Raw genomic sequence first — 19,394 nt, 5'->3', positions numbered from 1 at the left:
GCTAAATTTTTATGAATGGTTCTTTACATACTTATGCATATGCTTTGTATATCTAGTTCGTAAAGAATCATATATGAGTATGTATTTATGTTATATAAACACATGTAAAAATGGATATTTTTGAGTATGGACTTTTGAATTTATCCCACCCTATTTAAAAAATACATTCTTTTGTTCAAAAGTCAAACTACAGATACCAATATACATGACAATTGGTTGCTCCCTTCCATTTCTTCCTGATATTTTTCCTCCTCCTTTGTTCCAAAATACTGCTTGTGAAGGTCTGATGAAAGGAAGATGCTATTAAAAGAAGGCATGTAAAGGGGCAGAAAACAAAGACTTTTTTTAATTTAAAATTTTTTTAAAATTTAAATTCAATTAATTAACATACAATGTATTATTGGTTTCAGAGTTACAGGTCTGTAATTCATCAGTCTTCTATAACACCCAGTATTCATTACATCCCATGCCCTCCTTGATGTCCAAAACCCAGTTACCCCATCCCCTCCACCCCACATCCCCTCCAGCAACCCTCAGTTTGTTTCCTATGAGTAAGGGTCTCTTATGGAATGGAATATTGCTCAGCCATCAGAAAGGATGAATACCTACCATTTGCATCAACATGGATGGAACTGAAGGGTGTTACGCTAAGTGAAATAAGTCAAGCAGAGAAAGACAGTTATCATATGGTTTCACTCATACATGCAATATAAGGAATAGTGCAGAGGACCATAGGGGAAGGGAGGGAAAATTGAATGGGAAGAATTCAGAGAAGGAGACAAACCATGAGAGACTCTGGACTCCAGGAAACAAACAGGGTTATAGAAGGGACGGGGTTGACGGGATGGCGTAACCCGGTGATGGATATTAAGGAGGGCATGTGATGTGATGAGCACTGGGTGTTATATACAATTAATGAATTGTTAAACAGTACATCAGAAACTAGTGATGTACTGTATGTTGGCTAATTGAACATAATGAATTTAAAAAAAAAAAAAAGAGTCTTTTATGGTTTGTCTCCCTCTCTGGTTTCGTCTTGTTTTATTTTTTTCCTCTCTTCCCCTATGATCCTCTGTTTTGTTTCTTAAATTCCACATATGAGTGAGATCATGTGATAATTGTCTTTCTCTGATTGACTTATTTTGCTTAGTATAATACCCTCTAGTTCCATCCACATCGTTGCAAATGGCAAGATTTCATTTATTTAATGGCTGCCTAAAATTCCATTATATATACCACATCTTCTTTATCCCTTCATCTATCGATGGACATCTGGGCTCTTTCTATAGTTTGGCAATTGTGGACATTGCTGCTGTAAACACTGGGGTGCAGGTGCCCCTTCGGATCACTACATCTTTATCTTTGGGGTAAATCCCTAGTAGTGCAAACTAGGGTCATAGGGTCATAGGGTAGCTCTATTTTCAACATTTTGAGGAACTTCTATACTGTTCTCCAGCATGGCTGCACCAGCTTGCATTCCCACCAACAGTGTAGGAGGGTTCCCCTTTCTCCCCATCCTCACCAACATGTGTTGCTTCCTGAGTTGTTTATTTTAACCATTCTGACCAGTGTGAGGTTATATCTCATTGGGGTTTCAATTTGTATTTACTGGATGCTGAGTGATGTTGAGCATTTTTTCACATGTCTGTTGGCTATTTCGATGTCTACTTTAGAGAAATGTCTGTTCATGTCTTCTGCCCATTTCTTGATTGGATTATTTGTTCTTTGGGTGTTGAGTTTGATAAGTTCTTTATAGATTTTGGATACTAGCCCTTTATCTGATATGTCATTTGCAAATAGCTTCTCCCATTCTGTTGGTTGTGTTTTGGTTTTGTCGACTGTTCCTTTGCTGTGTAAAAGCTTTTTATCTTGATGAAGTCCCAATAGTTCATTTTTGCCTTTGTTTCCCTTGCCTTTGGAGATGTGTCTAGCAAGATGTTGCTGCGGACGAGGTCACAGAGGTTGCTGCCTGTGTTCTTCTCTAGGATTTTGATGGATTTCTGTCTCACATTTAGGTCTTTCATCCATTTTGAGTTTATTTTTGTGTACAGTATATGAAAGTGGTCCAGTTTCATTCTTCTGCCTGTGGCTGTCCAATTTTCCCAACACCATTTGTTGAAGAGACTATCTTTTTTCCTTTGGATATTCTTTCGTGCTTTGTTGAAGATTAGTTGACCATAGAGTTGAGGGTCCATTTCTGGGTTCTCTATTCTCTTCCATTGATCTGTGTGTCTGTTTTTGTGCCAGTACCATATTGTCTTGATGATTACAGCTTTGTCATACAGCTTGAAGCCCAGAATTGTGATGCCACCAGTTTTGGTTTTCTTTTTCAACATTCCTTTAGCTATTTGGGGTCTTTTCTGGTTCCATACAAATTTTAAGATTATTTGTTCCATTTCTTTGAAAAAAGTTAATGGTATTTTGATAGGGATTGCATTGAATGTGTAGATTGCTCTAGGCAACATTGACATCTTCACAATATTTGTTCTTCCAATCCATGAGCGTGGAACGTTTTTCCATTTCTTTGTGTCTTCCTCAATTTCTTTCATGAGTGTTCTATAGTTTTCTGAGTACAGATCTTTTGCCTTTTTGGTTAGGTTTATTCCTAGGTATCTTACGGTTTTTGGTGCAGTTGTAAATGGGATTGACTCTTTCTTCTGTCTTTTCTCTTTCTTCTGTCTCACTGTTAGTGTGTAGGAATGCAGCTGATTTCTGTGCATTGACTTTATATCCTGCCACTTTGCTGAATTCCTGTATGAGTTCTAGCAATTTTGGTGTGGAGTCTTTTAGGTTTTCCACATAGAGTATCATGTCATGTGCAAAGAGTGAGTTTAACTTCTTTGCCAGTTCAGATGACTTTTATTTTTTTTTGTTGTCTGATTGCTGAGCCTAGGACTTCTAGTACTATGTTGAACAGCAGTGGTGATAGTGGACATCCTGCTGTGTTCCTGATCTTAGGGGAAAAGCTCTCAGTTTTACCCCAGTGAGAATGACATTTGCTGTGGGTTTTCATAGATGGCTTTTCTGATATTGAGGTATATTCCTTCTACCCCTGCAATGTGAACAGTTTTAATCAAGAAAGGATACTGTACTTTGTCAAATGCTTTTTCTGCATTCCTTTCTTTTTATTAATGTAGTGTATCACAGTGATTGTTTTGTGGATATTGAGCCACCCTTGCAGCCCAGGAATAAATCCCACTTGGTTGTGGTGAATAATCCTTTTAAGGTACTGTTGGATCCTAATGGCTAGTATTTTAGTGAGAATTTTTGCATCCATGTTCATCAGGGATATTGGTCTGTAATTCTTCTTTTTGGTGGGGTCTTTGTCTAGTTTTGGGATCAAGGTAATGCTGGCCTCACAGAAAGAGTTTGGAAGTTTTCCTTCCATTTCTATTTTTTGAAACAGCTTCAGAAGAATAGGTGTTAATTCTTCTTTAAATGTTTGGTGGAATTCCCCTGGGAAACTATCCAGCCTTGGGCTCTTGTTTATTGGGAGATTTTTGATGACTGCTTCAGTTTCCTTGCTGGTCATGGGTCTTGTTCAGGTTTTCCATTTCTTCCTGTTTCAGTTTTATCTCTAGGAATGCATATGTTTCTTCCAGATTGCTTAATTTGTTGGCATATAGTTGCTCATAATATGTTCTTATAATTGTTTGTATCTCTTTGGTGTTGGTTGTGATCTCTCCTCTTTCACTCATGATTTTATTTATTTGGGTCCTTTCTCTTTTCTTTTTGACAAGTCTGGCCAGAAGTTTATCAATCTTATTAATTCTTTCAAAGAACCAGCTCCTAGTTTTGTTGATCTGTTCTACTGTTCTTTTGGTTTCTATCTTCATTGATTCCTGCTCTGATCTTTATTATTTCTCTTCTCCTGCTGGGTTTAGGCTTTATTTGCTGTTCTTTCTCCAGCTCCTTTAGGTGTAAGGTTAGGTTGTGTATTTGAGACTTTCTTGTTTCTTGAGAAAGGCTTGTATTACTATATACTTCCCTCTTAAGACTGCCTTTGCTGCATCCCAAAGATTTTGAACAGTTGTGTTTTCATTTTTATTTCTTTCCATGAATTTTTTTAATTCTTCTTTAATTTCCTGGTTGACCTATTCATTCTTTAGTAGGATGCTCTTTAGCCTCCATGTATTTGAGTTCTTTCCAAATTTCCTCTTAAGTGAGTGAGTTCCAGTTTCAAAGCATTGTGGTCCAAAAATATGCAGGGAATGATCCCAATCTTTTGGTACCAGTTGAGACCTGATTTGTGACCCAGTATGTGATCTATTCTGCAGAATGTTCCATGTGCACTGATGCTTTACTATGGAATATTCTGAATATATCTGTGAAGTCTATCTGGTCCAGTGTGTCATTCAAAGCCCTTACTTCCATGTTGATCTTCTGCTTAGATGATCTGTCCATTGCAGTGAGGGGGGTGTTAATGTCCCTTACTATCATTGTATTATTATCTATGTGCTTCTTTGATTTTGTTATTAGTTGGCTTACATAATTGGCTGCTCCCATTTAGGGGCATAAATATTTACAATTGTTAGATCTTCTTATTGGATAGACCCTTTAATTATGATATAGTGTCCTTCCTCATCTTTTATTACTGTCTTTGGTTTAAAATCTAATTTGTCTGATATAAGGACTGCCACCCCAGCTTTCTTTTGATGTCCATTAGCTTTATAAATGGTTTTCCACCCCCTCACTTTCAATCTGGAGGTATCTTGGGTCTAAAATGAGTCTCTTGCAGACAGCATATTGATGGGTATTGCTTTTTTATCCAATCTGATTCCCTGTGTCTTTTGATTGAGGCATTTAGCCCATTTACATTCAGAGTAACTATTGAAAGATATGAATGTAGTGCCACTGTATTACCAGTAAAGTGACTGTTACTGTATATTGTTTCTGTTCCTTTCTGTTCTGTGTTACTTTTGGGCTCTCTCTTTGCTTAGAGGATCTCTAATATTTCTTGTAGGGCTGGTTTGGTGATCACAAATTCTTTTTGTTTCTGTTTGTTCTGGAAGTTTTTATCACTCCTTCTATTTTGAATGACATCTTAACTGGATAAAGTATTCTTGGCTGCATATTTTTCTCATTTAGCACCCTTAATATATCATGCCAGTCCCCATGGTCTACCTTCCCATATATCCCCTCAGATTCACTTCTCTGCATCTCCTACCTTGCAGAAAGTGGTTGCTTTTCTATTCGTAGAGTCGCAGCTATTCTTTTCTTAGATCTCTGGTTGAGTACACAGATGTTCAGAATGATTTGATAGCTATCTAGCTAAATTCCTGGGACCAGATGAAATTAAGGTCTCCTACTCTTTCATCATCTTTGCTGCCTCATTGAAAACAAAGACTTTTAATTCTCTGTACTCTGGCCAATTAGTGTTTGAATCAAGGGATTTTCATCTAAAATATTTTATTATTGATTTGAATTGAAGTCATTTACCAGTCCCTATCCACCCAATACCATTCTTTCAAATGAGTTTAGTAATGACACACATAGGAAATATATAGGAAAATTGTGTGTTGCTCAAGATTGAGGGGACAGATAACTGGGTGACTTGTTTTTCCTATACTGAAGGTTTGGAATTTTAAAATTCTAGGAATGAAAAATTTCCAGCTTATTCAAGAAAAATCTATTTTTCTAAGATAGTTTCTGTTCTATTCAAGAGAATGCATGCTGCCACATGAATATAGAAACCTCTAATATTTGTGATATTCTCTTTTAAATTTCTCTGGGAACCGGTAAATCACCAAAGACTAAAACACATCCTGAAATCGGTTTCTTGTATTTTTTTGTGATTAAGAAAGAAGTGATACTAGATAAAAACAAATATTTGTCTTATAGCTGCTTTAGGTTTTGTGGGGGGAGAAAGATATAAGGTGCAAAGGAAACAATAGTATTTTTCATTTTCATTTTTTCCTCCTAAAAGGAGAATTGATTAAAACTTTCACTGCAAAAAGAGGACTGATCTTTCTTTTTTTTTTAAGATTTTTATTTATTCATTTGAGAAAGAGAGAACACACACACGAGGCAGGGGAAGGGGCAGAAGGAGAGGGAGAAGCAGACTCCCCACTGAGCGGGGAGCCTTACACAGGACTGGATCCCAGGACCCTGAGATCATGACCTGAGCCGAAGGCAGACCCTTAACCAACTGTGCCACTGAGGCACCTCAGGACTGATCTTTCTTAATACTCTACCTCAAATTTTTCCTTAAGTTTTAATAGGTTGGCCCAAAAAGGACCAATTATTTCTTATTTCTTATACCTACAAGATTATAGCAACATATGTAGTAAAATAACTTAATTCAACATACTTTACCAGTCTAACCAAGCAAATTATTACACATCCTGGGTGAGTAGGTGAGTAATCCTTTGCAAGACTGTAAATCACCCTGAAATTCCCAGAGTCACATGGCTCAATGGTATAAGCAAGATAATCAGTTAGTTTATCAAACTGGCTTTACTGACAAGACCATATTATTTGTGATGTGGTATTCTGTATCATTGTACCATCTTGGAGAGAGAAGCTGCCTTATAACTTAGCTTGGAGAGAGTGAGTCTTGTATTAAGCCCCCTTAAAATATGCTTTACTTCCTGGTTTTGTGGATCAGATTTTTACCAGTTGCTTCCTGGCATAGTTCTTCTATCCACATCATCATTGGAGTACCTCAGTGCTGATAAAGTACCTGAAAATCCTGAATCTGACATCTTCCTCACACCTACCTGCTTCATAGCACTGACTATCACCACCTTCTATCGCAGGTAAGGTGGATCTTAGGTAATGAGGTATTAGCAATTGGTGCCTCATTATCTTAAGCCTCTGAGGAAGCCTCACCCTCCTCATAAAAGAAGGATGCTGTTATTTTTGCCAGGAGTTAACTTCAGTTTCTCAATGTATTGCACATTTCCACCTGGGTCAAATGTACACACTTGCCATATTTTCTTATTCATGCTTGCTTTATGAGGGTCTATTAGAGAACAGGCTTTGCAGACACAGAGGCCTGAGTTCAGGTCACTGTTCTGACACTCATCTCATTAGCAGTGTGACCTAGGAAAGCTACTTACCCTATGTTTCCTCATCTGTAGAGCAGAGATTCTAAAATTGTCCTTACAGGTTTATTATAAAGATTAGATACTATATGTGATGAGCATCCCATAGCATCTTTTTTTTTTAAATAAATTTTGTGCCCAATGTGGGGCTTGAACTCATGATCCTGAGATCAAGAGTCACATGCTCTGCTGACTGAGCCAGACAGAGACCCCAATCCCAGAGCATCTTAATGTAAAAATCAATTAATGGTGGGAGGAAAAAAAGTAAGTTGTCTCTGATAGTATGGATAAAAAAAGGAGTAAAATAATGGATTTTGTTACCATCAAAGTTCCTAAGCTCTTTCGCTTCATCATTGATTTAATCCCCCGTTTGTTTCCCATTCAGAATAGAGATTTCAGGTCTCAACCACTAATGTTTTCTTTTTTCTTTTTTTTTTTTTTAAGATTGATTTACTTAGTTGGGAGAGAGAGTGGGGGGAGGGCTAAAGGTAGAGGGAGAGGAAGAGTATTTCCAGCAGATTCCCTGCTGAGTGCGGAACCCAACATGGGGCTCAATCTCATGACCCTGTGATCATGACATAAACTGAAATCGAGAATCAGACACTTAATTGACTGAGCCACCCAGGGGCCCCCCAACCACTAACATTTTCATCCTCCCACAGCATCAGTTTTATCTTGCTTTTTCTCTTTAGAAGAGTTGCCAGGAACTTCCCATTCTGAATCCTCAAAATGGCATCCTGAGTTCTTTAGCATTAAGGTCCCTCACTCTTCAAATTTTATCTGCTACCACTTTAAACCACCTCTTAGATCTAGTCAGGTCAGAGTCCTCACCATTCTCCAAAGATATAGACTTAATCCCCAACCCACTGTTTCTGTCTTCTAGGGGCTCAGAGTGTAGATGAGGAGAAAGACTGACTATGACAGAGGCTAATAAGGAGTTGAGTATCTTTATGAACAGAGGTCAATAGTAAAGTAGATGAAGAGATGATTAATTCATCCTGGAGTTGGGGCGTGGTGGGTGGAAGGGCTGGGAAAGGCTTCAGAGAGGAAGCAACACTTGAGTCAGTTGTTTAAGAATGAGCACGAGGGAGCAGCATGACAAAGCCTGAAAGTGAATAGTCTTCACCCAAGGCATTACAGCAGATGGCAGCAGGGATGATTGAGAGGGCAGAGACATACCTAATGAAGCTGGCAAGGGCCACACTGGGAACTTCTTGGCTGTTCTACCAAGAAGCCTAAAAAGAGCAGCCTTCTTTTTCCTGACTTCCTGGTGCAATAATTCTTTGTGCACTTATTTTGACAATAATTTTTCATTTTCAATAAATTTCTACAAGTGATTTACGGGCCCCTAGAAAACCAGGGAAAACCCTGAAGTTCTTTTCTTTCCTTCTCAGTTCTTCCCACACAGTGTAGTACACAAGATTGGAGGCAGCATCACACGGAGATGAAAAGTATTGATGTCGGGGTTGAGATTCCCTGCTGCTGTTCTCACCATCTCCACTTCTAACTAGGTGAACTTAGGCAAGTTATATCCTCTCTGAATGTCACTTTCTTCCTCTGAAAATTGGGATAATGCCACTTTCTACATGATAGCCCTCCCGTGATAATTCAGTAAGTGCTTAACAAATGTTTGCTACTCAGTTATTCAATAAGCATTATTTACCACCTAATATAAGGCAAGATCTATGTTAAATTCCTATTATACAGTGATGAGTTAAACAAATATAGGCTTTATAGTCTAGTATTTATTATTATTAATGTAGATCTTTAATACTACTAAAACAAATTAATGTGTTTCCGCTGTGTTAATATCCTACTTGTGTTTGGGCCCATTCCCTCTTGCCCTGGTCCTGGAGTGTGCTACATGATGATTGACTGCCAAGAGCTGCCACTCCAGTGTGTATGGTGCCTGTCAATTACACAGTTGTGCGGCCTTGGCCAAACCACCATTCTTACTAGGTTCAGTAGATGAAGTGACTCTGGAGGTGATCCTAGATAAGACCAACCTTAGGAGGATAACCACGCATGTTCAAAACTAATTCTGTGCATGGCTCAGTCAAATTTGGGCTGTTTGAACTGTTCTCCAAAACTTGCCGTTACTGGAATTCAGGAAAGCAGAAAGCTGGAATCCTAGGATTAGCTAATTTTTGTGCAGGCTATTCTGTGATAAAGCTATATATTTTTTGGTCTTACTGTTGGTGAGTGAGCACACAAAAGCAAATACTTCCTAAGTTCTGGTAGACTCCTTGCTTGATAAAGGGATGCATCTGTTGATCACCAAAGTGTAGAATCACCAGCATCAAAGAAAGGGAGCAGAAGCAGATATTATGGTCCAAGACTTGGAAGTCATCCCAAGGACAGCCTGTGTCTGCTGGCCTCTGGCAGAAGCACTGGAACACTAAATAGTGTGGCAGATCACCATGGTCTGGCCGAATAGAGTAATTTAACTTCTCAGTGCGACTATAGGAATAAAATCTGTCAACAGTTTACTGATAAATGTATTCATTCATGGATTGTGTATTGTTCTAATTTGCCCCTGTTTATTTGCTTTTTTTTTTCAGTTTAGCTTTTTGCTTTTTAAAAAACATTTTTCAGCAACGATGTGTCCTGGATATAGCTTATTTCTGGTTGCTAAATTGTTCTTTCTTCCCTCAAGGGGAACTCCTAAAATATCTGCCAAAGCACCTCAATCTGTAGTCAGGAGTAGGGCACAAAGCTATACCTTTCTCTGTACAAAACAAAATAAAAAAGAATTCACTATCTTTAATCTCCTTCCACATTCTCTTCCATTTCCTTTTGGTTGGTCTAATAATTTCTTTAAGTTCTATTCTGATCAGAGATTATGATTCCTGATTTACATAAGCTATAACTTCCAAGATTAATGTTAGCTAAGGCCTTTTCTGAAATGAAATCATAAAAGATGCTTTCAAAAGTAAATTTTAAAAGAAATTTGAAAACCTTAAAGGAAATAGTAGAAGCAGATATGGCCAACATAGATGCCGGAATATAGATATTTAGAGTGGGGCAAAATTTGGAGGTCTCATTGTCTATATACCCCACATTAAACTACTTTGAATTATGTTTTGTGAAAGAATACCCTAGTCCCCAAGTAAGTGTGTGTGTGACATTTGGAGTTATGACATTATGTGCCTTCCATTATAAAGGAATATATTACATATATTAAACACTTAACGCATAGTTTTGAAATTACTTTGAAGAGATAAATCTCCTGGGAAGTCATGGGTTGTAATAAAATACATAATCATCATCAGAAAATTAGAGGTAGTAGATGAAGGTGTACAGGCCAGAGAACAGCCTGAAAGAGAGACTATAACCAAAGTTAAACCAACAACAGAACAACTCCATGATTACACTGGAAAGATGACAAGTAGCTACTAGGAGAAACCATTTGATACTTTTCGAGCTGACCACTCACCTGCATCAGTCACGTGGTGAGTCAGTACTTTTTAAGCTGAAGTAACCTGACTGAATAAAGCGACTCTGTGCACCTGTAATGTCCCTCAACATGTAGAGTCACATCCCCAAATCCCACCTTGACTTCACAAGTGAATAATATTTATTTGGGAACCAAATCATTAGTTGTAGACGGTAACAGATGGCAGATAAAGAAGGCAGGGAGCAGGAGCTCAAGTCATCCGCAAATCTTGAGAAAGCCAGAAGAATCTTGGACACTGAATCCCAGAAGTGGTGAAGAAGAGTATTACTTCCAGAGGCACCCAGTGTCTGAAGAGCACCTTGTCTTTAACCTTATTCAGAAAAAAAATTCAAGAGCCAAGTTCTAGATATTCAGGACTGACTGCCTAATGGGGATTAGGCTTGGAAAGACTCATCACAGTAAGGACAGAGCCAAAGTTGAGGTAATTGGCATGTGCCAACATGGCTCCAGTCAGCCCCAGGCTGGCTGCCATCAACATTGCAGAGTCGACATGGGGACCAGGAAGCTGAACCAGCATTTGAACTCAAACATTGAAAGGATAACTCACACACTGCTTTTACTGATTTCACAAATAGAACCTGTATCAATCATAGAAAGGTGTAAGGAACAAAAGAGGGTTTCACTAGCCTTGGCTCAATATTCAATTAAATTCAGCAGCAGTTATTGACCATTAACCATTCTGAAGTATTTTGATATAAAATATGATCTTTAAGAGTTGACAATCTAGTGGAAAAAATAAGAAATGCAGGGTCCTTGAGAGAAATATAAACAAAGAACTATGCTGGATTAAAGGCAAGCGAGAGGACATCCTAAGGGTATTTCTTAAAAGGCATCATGGAAGATGTCAACCTGAGGATGGTATTGAGAGGTAGAAGCTTAGAGAGGGAGGAGTTTATCCCAGGTAGAAAAGATGGCATAAGCAAGTCAAGGACCATAAAACAGAGCTATGTTTGCACATTGTAATATATATGAGTTTGGCAAGCAGTCAAACATTTGTAGTAGACTATTGAAAAATTGGCTGAAGCCAGATTGTGGAGGCATTGATATCAGAGGGAAGAGGTTGTCATTAAGGTGTTTAAGCAAGGTTACTCCTGGAAACTTTTATGCCAGAGTTCTCCTTCACATGTATCCTGAAATCACAATTAAAATTACTTAATTAGAAAATACCTTGAATAATGTAAGCATAGAGCCTTTTTCTTTTCTCCTAATTTATGATAGATTTCTTTTACTGATTTGGATATTCAAGTGCATTAGAACTCTGCTATATCATAAATTCAGTGATGTCCTGCATCAGCCTGTGTCTTCTTTAATTATAAAAGCCTAAAACAATGTGGCTTTCCTATAATAGATGCATGAACCCCCATCCCCCAAATGAGGGAATCCACTGTATGTCATTTATGCCACCTACAGCCTACCTTTTATTTTCTGCAATTTGTTAACCTAATAAATTGTAACAGAAGGTGAAACCTAGCCAACATAGTTACTTCCCTCCAAATCAAAGCATTCAACTCAACTTTAGGCTAAAAATTGAGACTTTCTCCATGGATTGAGGTTCAGAGTGTTTTAGCTGAGCTCTGGCCTTATTGAGCTAAAACATCTTAATGACAATTTAAATATTATGAGTCACTTTTACAGAGTCTGTAAAATGCTATGTGTCCTGCCTCTGCTACCACAGACACTATGTAGAAAAGAAGGCGAGAGAATGTAGGACAAGTCCTACTGGCCTGGCAAGAGTCCCACCTAATTCCTCATGACGTGTCCAGTGCAGGTGACACCTTCAGGAAGGTGTGGATAGGCAGTTAATTTCATGGAGAGTAGGAGGTGTGGGTTCAGCTTTTTTTTTTTTTTTTTTACAGTAGGGCATTATCTGAATGATACTCATTCTCTCTTGAGGCTGGACTTCATGCAACAAGCAATAACTGGATGTTATTTTAAAATAAGCAAAGCCACTGACAGGTCTGATCTGTGTTTGTGTTTCGGAGGAAGAGCTGGTTGAGAAGTGCTTCCTGGTCAAGGATTAAGCCAAAGGAAAAATCCAGCAGCAGCAGAACTGTGGGTTTCTTACCCAACCCTCAGGAAAGTTATGCCGTGAAAAGGCTTTGACCCATTGACACAGCAAGTTGGACAGGGTAGCAATTCTTCTGTGAGGTGGAGGAAAAGAGAGGAATTCTCTTGTTCGTGGTGTTTGAAGGATGGCTTCCCAGTTTCATCAGCTTCGGGTCCTGATCTGGAAAAATTGGCTAGGTGTCAAAAGGCAGCCGGTGAGTAGAAAAAGGGAAGGGGGGTGCCCAGGGGTAATACTCCAGGCAATCCTAAAATGTGATGTTAATGAGAGGTAACAAGAGAAGAGTTTTAAGCCATTTTCTAAAGCAGGAATAAGATATGTGGAAAACATCCTGAAACTGTATTGTAGCTAATGGGGCAAGTCTAAACATACCCCCAAACCTGCCTTTTGATTTCCATAAGTTAAAAGGGTAAACCAGGACATGCCCTGGGCAAAGAAAAGGATGCATTTTTTGCTGGTTGAGTTGGAACTAGTGTTGAATTCTAGGTTTCAGGCCAAAATGCTTTCAGAACTTTTCTTAATAAATTTAGTTAAAAATGAGATGAAGAAAAATATCAGATGAAAGGAATAATAAATGGGGAGAAAAGCATTTGAAAACCAAAAGTGATGGAAAGCTTGTTTGAAAAGTGAGATATAGAAAGGAAATAGTTTGAAGGTTGTTGGTATAGAAAAGCTTCTACGAAATTTCAGTACCTAAAAATTATTTACTAGAAATGCCAAACAAGAGTCAGTATATGTGCCATGCTTCAAGAGTATTATTGAATCACTTAACTTTACGGCTACAGTCTATCTACTCTTTTACAACATCTTTTTTGTGCTCTTACATTCATGTTTGCTTTTTAAATTACAAAACTAGCTATTAGATCCTCATCAGATAGGGTGTAGGGAGATTGAGAAAAGAATTGGGTTCTGTGGGTTGTCACATATACAGAAGAATGTTTGAAAACCAGAGAAATTCAAAAAGGCACTCCATATATTTCATTTTAGAGTGGTAATTCCCAGCCTCAATGAATAATATAAATATCATGCAGATAATGTGCGTCCTAGAAACCAACATTTCATCCGTGTACCTTATCTCACTTCAAATTTGCTGGCAGTGCCTGACACCTTACTTAAGTGTCCTGATGTCTATATTGAGAAAGAGAAGGAATGTTCACTCACCTTTGTGAATGTAGGATTTAAAATCATAAGATGTTATGTGATTGCACGGGTGTGGGGTTTGGACATAAAATTTTAAATCATTAATATTTTTTAATTAAATCATTAGTGTTCCTTTTCAATTGGAAACAACACAAAAGAAAACCTGCTGTAATTATTCCATGGTAGGTTTTATGTGGAATTCAGCAGGAAAAGAGTCTGGATAGGTGGATGTGGTCAGAAGATGAGAGTTAGGTTCTTGGTTCTGCTTCTCGAAACTGTATGACCTGAGTAGCATAGCAGTTTCTCTGAGCACTGGTTTTCCTCTTTGCAAAATAAGCCCAGGCTCTACCATATCTGTCTCACAGAGTGGTAAGAACCAAATGTGCCACTGTATTTCAAAGTGCTTTACAAATGGTGAGACACTGGGCAAATAGATTATAGAGGGATTTGGAGTGATGTGTGTGTCCTATTTTATTCAAAGTAATGTGAAAGGAAATCCAGGAGAAGGGATTGTGGGAGAGAGGAAGAAATTTATATACAGTATAGCTCTTAAGTGATGAAAACTCACTAGTTAAAAATAAAAGCAGAAAGGGACTGAAAACATATCTGTTGTTGCTGATAAACTGAATGTGAGGTTGTATATTTTCCTTATAATTCCATTTTACCTAAAAATTAAAAAAAAACCCTCAGGTGAATACATTTTTTTCATTGAGAAATTTTATCTTTAAAAACTTTAATAAGTTCTTTCCTTATCTGTAAAGTAGCTAGTATATCAATTTTCTACTTTAGAGTTTTTCTCCATTTTAGTCAATTTCTGCCAGATATGGCATATTTAAAGGAGATGGAATTCAGGCATGCTAAAACATTTTCACCATGATACCTTGTATTATTCTTATGTAGTCAAAAATCCCTAAAAAGCCCCTGGTAATTATACTTTTGCCTAAGGAAAGAGAATACATGATCTATTAGTTCTTTTGGGGACATCAGAGGATTCAGATCTTAAGGCTACCTTGAGACCTAGGACAGGTTAAGTGTTGATTGCAGGAAATGAAATCAGAAATAGTCCTGAATTTGGGGAAATACAGAAGGCCCACTTGAATCCATTATGACCAACTAGAGGGACACAAGAGACTTTTAGAAAATGGTGGTGCCCATTTTAGAAAATAGTGGTGCCCAAAGGAAAAGGAAAGACAATTCTAGGTGGAGGGCAAGAGGGCAAAGACAGGTACATCTCTTCTTCATAGGTTGGCTCGGGCCAATCCTATTTTCTGCTCTTGGAAAGAAGACTTGAGGACACAGGTGGAAAGGATATACGTGTGGTAGTGTAAACAGGGAAGAATGAGACAGTCAAGGGGTTGGAAAGTTAGGATTAAAGACATAAAAGGAGGTGAAATGAAAAAAAATTGTGAAAAGAGAAAATATAAACAAAAGAGAATGTGAAAAGAAGAGGTATAAAATTTGAGGAGAGGACATTGTATATAGTGACTGACTTTGTCATCCACCAAGGAATTATTTAAAATGCAAGTATTTTTATTTCTCTCATAATCATCCTGAATATGATACCTTAAAAATGTAGTTTTATACCCAGGAAAATAGAAATGAAGCTGTGTGACTCTGGAAATGTGTAGTCTTTAGTGAATGTTAAAGAATAATCACTACAAAGACATCCTCCTTCACTGTGTTTTTAAGAGATTCTATCACAAAGCAAGAGGGTGGGAAGGATAGTCTGTAAAGGAAGAAGTTAGGAATCTACTAATGGAGAAACAAATGACATACAAGAAAAAAAACAAGAAAAACAAATATATAGTAAAAATATTAGAGGGGGGATTACTAAGGAAATATATTATAAAAATATATACTAGAATAGAAAGTGAGAAAAAGAATTTCAAACACCTATATAGTCTAAGAAATAGAAAGATAATGGGATAAGCTAAATGTTGAGTTTGGCTACAAAAAAAAAAAAAAGGCAGGATCTTCGATTTTGGAGGTGACCTCCCTCAAAATTGTTCTGAGGGTAAATGTTTCTCTTTAATTTTTAAATAAAATCAAACATCAGAATTCTGAAATATTTGGGATTATCTAACTGCCTTAATTTTACAGGGCCCCAGAGAGTTCAAGGGACTTATCCGAGGTGACACAATGAGTTTAAGGACTCAAAGTCAGATTTCCCCCAAAAAAGATTTATTTTTTTCACTACCTGCTACTGCCTCCCTGTTGCCACTGAGTTGAGTTTCCTTTTCCAACATTCTTGGATCCCTACTCAGAGTTCAGCTCACCAGTGAAGAGATCATGTTTGCTAAGGAGACCTTAGATATTGCTGTTTTTTTAGTATTAGTGGTTACAACAGTTCTCAATTATATGGAAAAAAAAAAAGAATGCTAAAGGAGTGTGAAAAAAATACATTAAGCACCAACAGAAATGTTAGGTAATATAGAAAATCAACTAGATACAGTTGCTACCCTGCTGGGCTTGTAATTTAGTTCTAGAAATAATACAGATGTGAAGATACATTCCACTGGAGATGGTTAGCAACAGGGAGGCTCACCTAATGAGATGCTAGTTAATGATAAGAAACTGAGTCCTGGCACAGCAGAGACTGCAGGATGAAAGACTAGATAGTACAAGATCAGAGTTTATCTTTCATTAAGAAGATGAATTCTAAAGGCATATCAAGGATTGACTTCAGATCTCCATAGAAGAAGAATCTAATTCCAGACTTAGGACAGAAGAAGGAAAATTACCTTGAATTGTTTATTTTAATCTAACTGTTTGGCTAGGGGGTCTCACTTTAGCTCAGTTTTTCCATCATAGACATTCCCACAACTTGACTGATTTCTAACACTTTATTTTTTTTAAGATTTTACTTATTTGTATATTTGAGAGAGAGCAAACATGCACATGAATGGGGAGAGAGGCAGAGGGAGAGAGAGAGAAGCAGACTTGACGCTGAGTGTGGAGCCCTGTTCTGGGGTGGGGGGGAGGGTCAAGCTCATGACCCTGAGATCATGACCTGAGCTGAAATCAGAAGTCTGCACTTGACCAGGTGAGCCACCCAGGTGCCCCTGATTTCTAACCCTTTGGCTAAAAGTTTGATACTTCCTCCCCAACCCCACCTTGCTCATAATAACATCCCCTCACAGTGTCTAGAGAAAGAGGAAGTGCTAGCTTCAAAATTTCGGAGAAGTTGGTCTATGCATTAAAAATAATGTTTTGACTAAAGCAATTTAGGATTAAACTGTAATCACAAATTTAATTCTAAATTGGATTAAAATAAACTAGGTCCTGAACAAATCAGGCAAATACCTGATCAAATGCCCCAGGCCCGTTTACCTCTTCCAGATCTATACCATTTATTCCTTTAATCCCTTTTAATTGTTCAAAAAAATTTAGATCTACCTGTTGATATTGATGCCTGCCGCATAGCAGACATACACATTTTGTTAGTTTAGTAAAATAATAAAAAGCAAATGAGCGCCTAGGTGGCTCAGTCTCTTAAGCATCCGACTCGTGATTTTGGCTCAGGTCATGATCTCACAGTTGTGAAATCAAGCCCCGTGTTGGGCCCAGTGCTGAGCTTGGAGCCTGCTTTAAGATACTCTCTCCCTGCCCCTTTACCCACCCCCCCAGTGGCACACTCTCTCTCAAACAAAAAGCAAATGAGATGAAAATGTTTTAGAAATGAGAGCAATAGAAAAATAAATTAGCTTAAAGTCCAATAAAAGGTTTTGTTTTACTATGCATCATAGAAAATATACCAATCTCAAGAGGTACCTGGGTGGCTCAGTCAGGTAAGTGTCTGCCTTCTGCTCAGGTCATGATCCCTGGGTCCTGGGATGGAGCCCCGCATCGGCAGGGAACCTGCTTCTCCCTCTCTTCCCCACTCTTGCTCTCTCTCTCTGTCACTATCTCTCTCTCTCAAATAAATTTATCTTTAAAAACAAAAAAGAAAAAAAAATTACCAAACTCCAAAATACATTATAATCGTGCCCTCTTTAATACCCATCACCAGGCTAACCCATCCCCCCACCTACCTCCCCTCTAGAACCCTCCCCTCTAGAAACCCAGTTTGTTTCTTAGAGTCCATAGTCTCTCATGGTTCGTCTCCCCCTCCGATTCCCCCCACTATCTTCTTTTTTTTAACATATAATGTATTATTTGTTTCAGAGGTACAGTTCTGTGATTCAACAGTCTTACACAATTCACAGCACTCACCATAGCACATACCCTCCCCAATGTCTATCACCCAGCCACCCAATCCCTCCCATTCCCCCCACTCCAGCAACCTTCAGATTGTTTCCTGAGATTAAGAATTCCTCACATCAGTGAGGTCATATGATACATGTCTTTCTCTGATTGACTTATTTTGCTCAGCATAACACCCTCTAGTTCCATCCACGTCGTTGCAAATGGCAAGATTTCGTTTTTTTTTTTGATGGCTGCATAATATTCCATTGTATATATACAAATTCTAAGGTGTCAATAAATATTGGCTATTATCATTTGGACTACTATATTGAACTGATACTAACTATAAGACCACTTGATAAGAATTCATCCTGGGGAAGATATTTTGAAATCATATTATCAGAGAATTGTTGAAGGAACTGGCATTGGTACCCTAGAGGAAAGGGGACTCTGTCTGTCTTCAAATACTTGCAGAATTCTCATGTGGAAAAAAGGGCCAAACTAAGAGGAATGAGTGTTAGTTTCAGGAAGGAAGATATCACCTTGTTATGAGGGAAAAAAAAAATCAGACAATGTGAGTTGTCCAACAACGAAGTCTCTTGAAATACTGAACTTCTAGTCACTGGAAGCATTCAAGTAGAAGCTGAATAACCATATGGCAAAGATGTTTTCCCTAACTTTTGATATACCAGTAATTCTAGACTTATTTCTTTTCTAGAATATTCCACCCTCTTTCCCATCTGTGGGTCTTCACCCATATGTTCCCTCTGCTTGAAAGACTCCCACTTCTTTCTCACATCCCATCCAACACACATATCCTTTCTTCTGGGCCTGACCCTTTTTCATATTTTAGGTTTTAGACTTAGTTCCCCTTCCTTTATCTTCCTTTTGCACTCTACGTCCTGTGTCTTAGCATCATCTATTACATTTGGTTGTAATTTTTTAATGTTTTCCTTCCTTAAAAGACTGATTTTTTTAATTGCTCTATCCCCAGTATCTGGTACACAGTAGGTGCTCAATAACTCTTTATTGTATTATGAACGTAAGACTCTCTAAGACCATGATTCCATGAAAGGGAATGGAAGATCTTCCATAAATAAAATCCAAGATTTTATTTTTATTGATTTTCAGAATTAGGCAAAAGAATCTCCATTGCATCTTGGAGATTGTACTGATATTCAGTATCATTCATTTCAGACACAACCAACTTCAAACCACACTAGTGCAAGGGACACAAACTCAAATGTCTGTACAGGAAAGAGAAGTAATATGACTGTGTGATGTGGGCCAAGCATAAGACAGTAGGGAATGGTGACATTTATGATGAAGACTAGAGCATGGATGCCCTATTTAAAAGCATTCAAATAGTAGTAGTTTCCTCAAAGTTTCAAATATATGGTAACACTTATTAATTTAAAGTTCACCTGTATCTTGTTTTCTTATTTACTTTCAGTGAAAATGATTTTTAAGAGTAATAAAAATGGTGGACACAAATAGAATC

At 37.9% G+C, this 19,394-nt stretch overlaps 1 protein-coding gene across 1 annotated transcript in view; it reads left to right on the top strand.

The window, feature by feature from the left end:
- The first annotated feature begins 12,695 nt into the window (after nt 1-12,695).
- ABCA12 (ATP binding cassette subfamily A member 12) overlaps nt 12,696-19,394 on the top strand; it is a 167,792-nt gene continuing 161,093 nt past the window's right edge. The window contains exon 1 of the mRNA XM_027590137.2: nt 12,696-12,764. Within this exon, the coding sequence (XP_027445938.2) occupies nt 12,696-12,764 (69 nt within the window). The remainder of the gene's footprint in view (nt 12,765-19,394) is intronic.

This window comes from Zalophus californianus, chromosome 3 (assembly GCF_009762305.2).
Source record: "Zalophus californianus isolate mZalCal1 chromosome 3, mZalCal1.pri.v2, whole genome shotgun sequence".
NCBI lineage: Eukaryota > Metazoa > Chordata > Mammalia > Carnivora > Otariidae > Zalophus > Zalophus californianus.
Note: the sequence above shows the minus strand (reverse complement) of the source record. Positions and strands in the feature narration are given on the sequence as shown.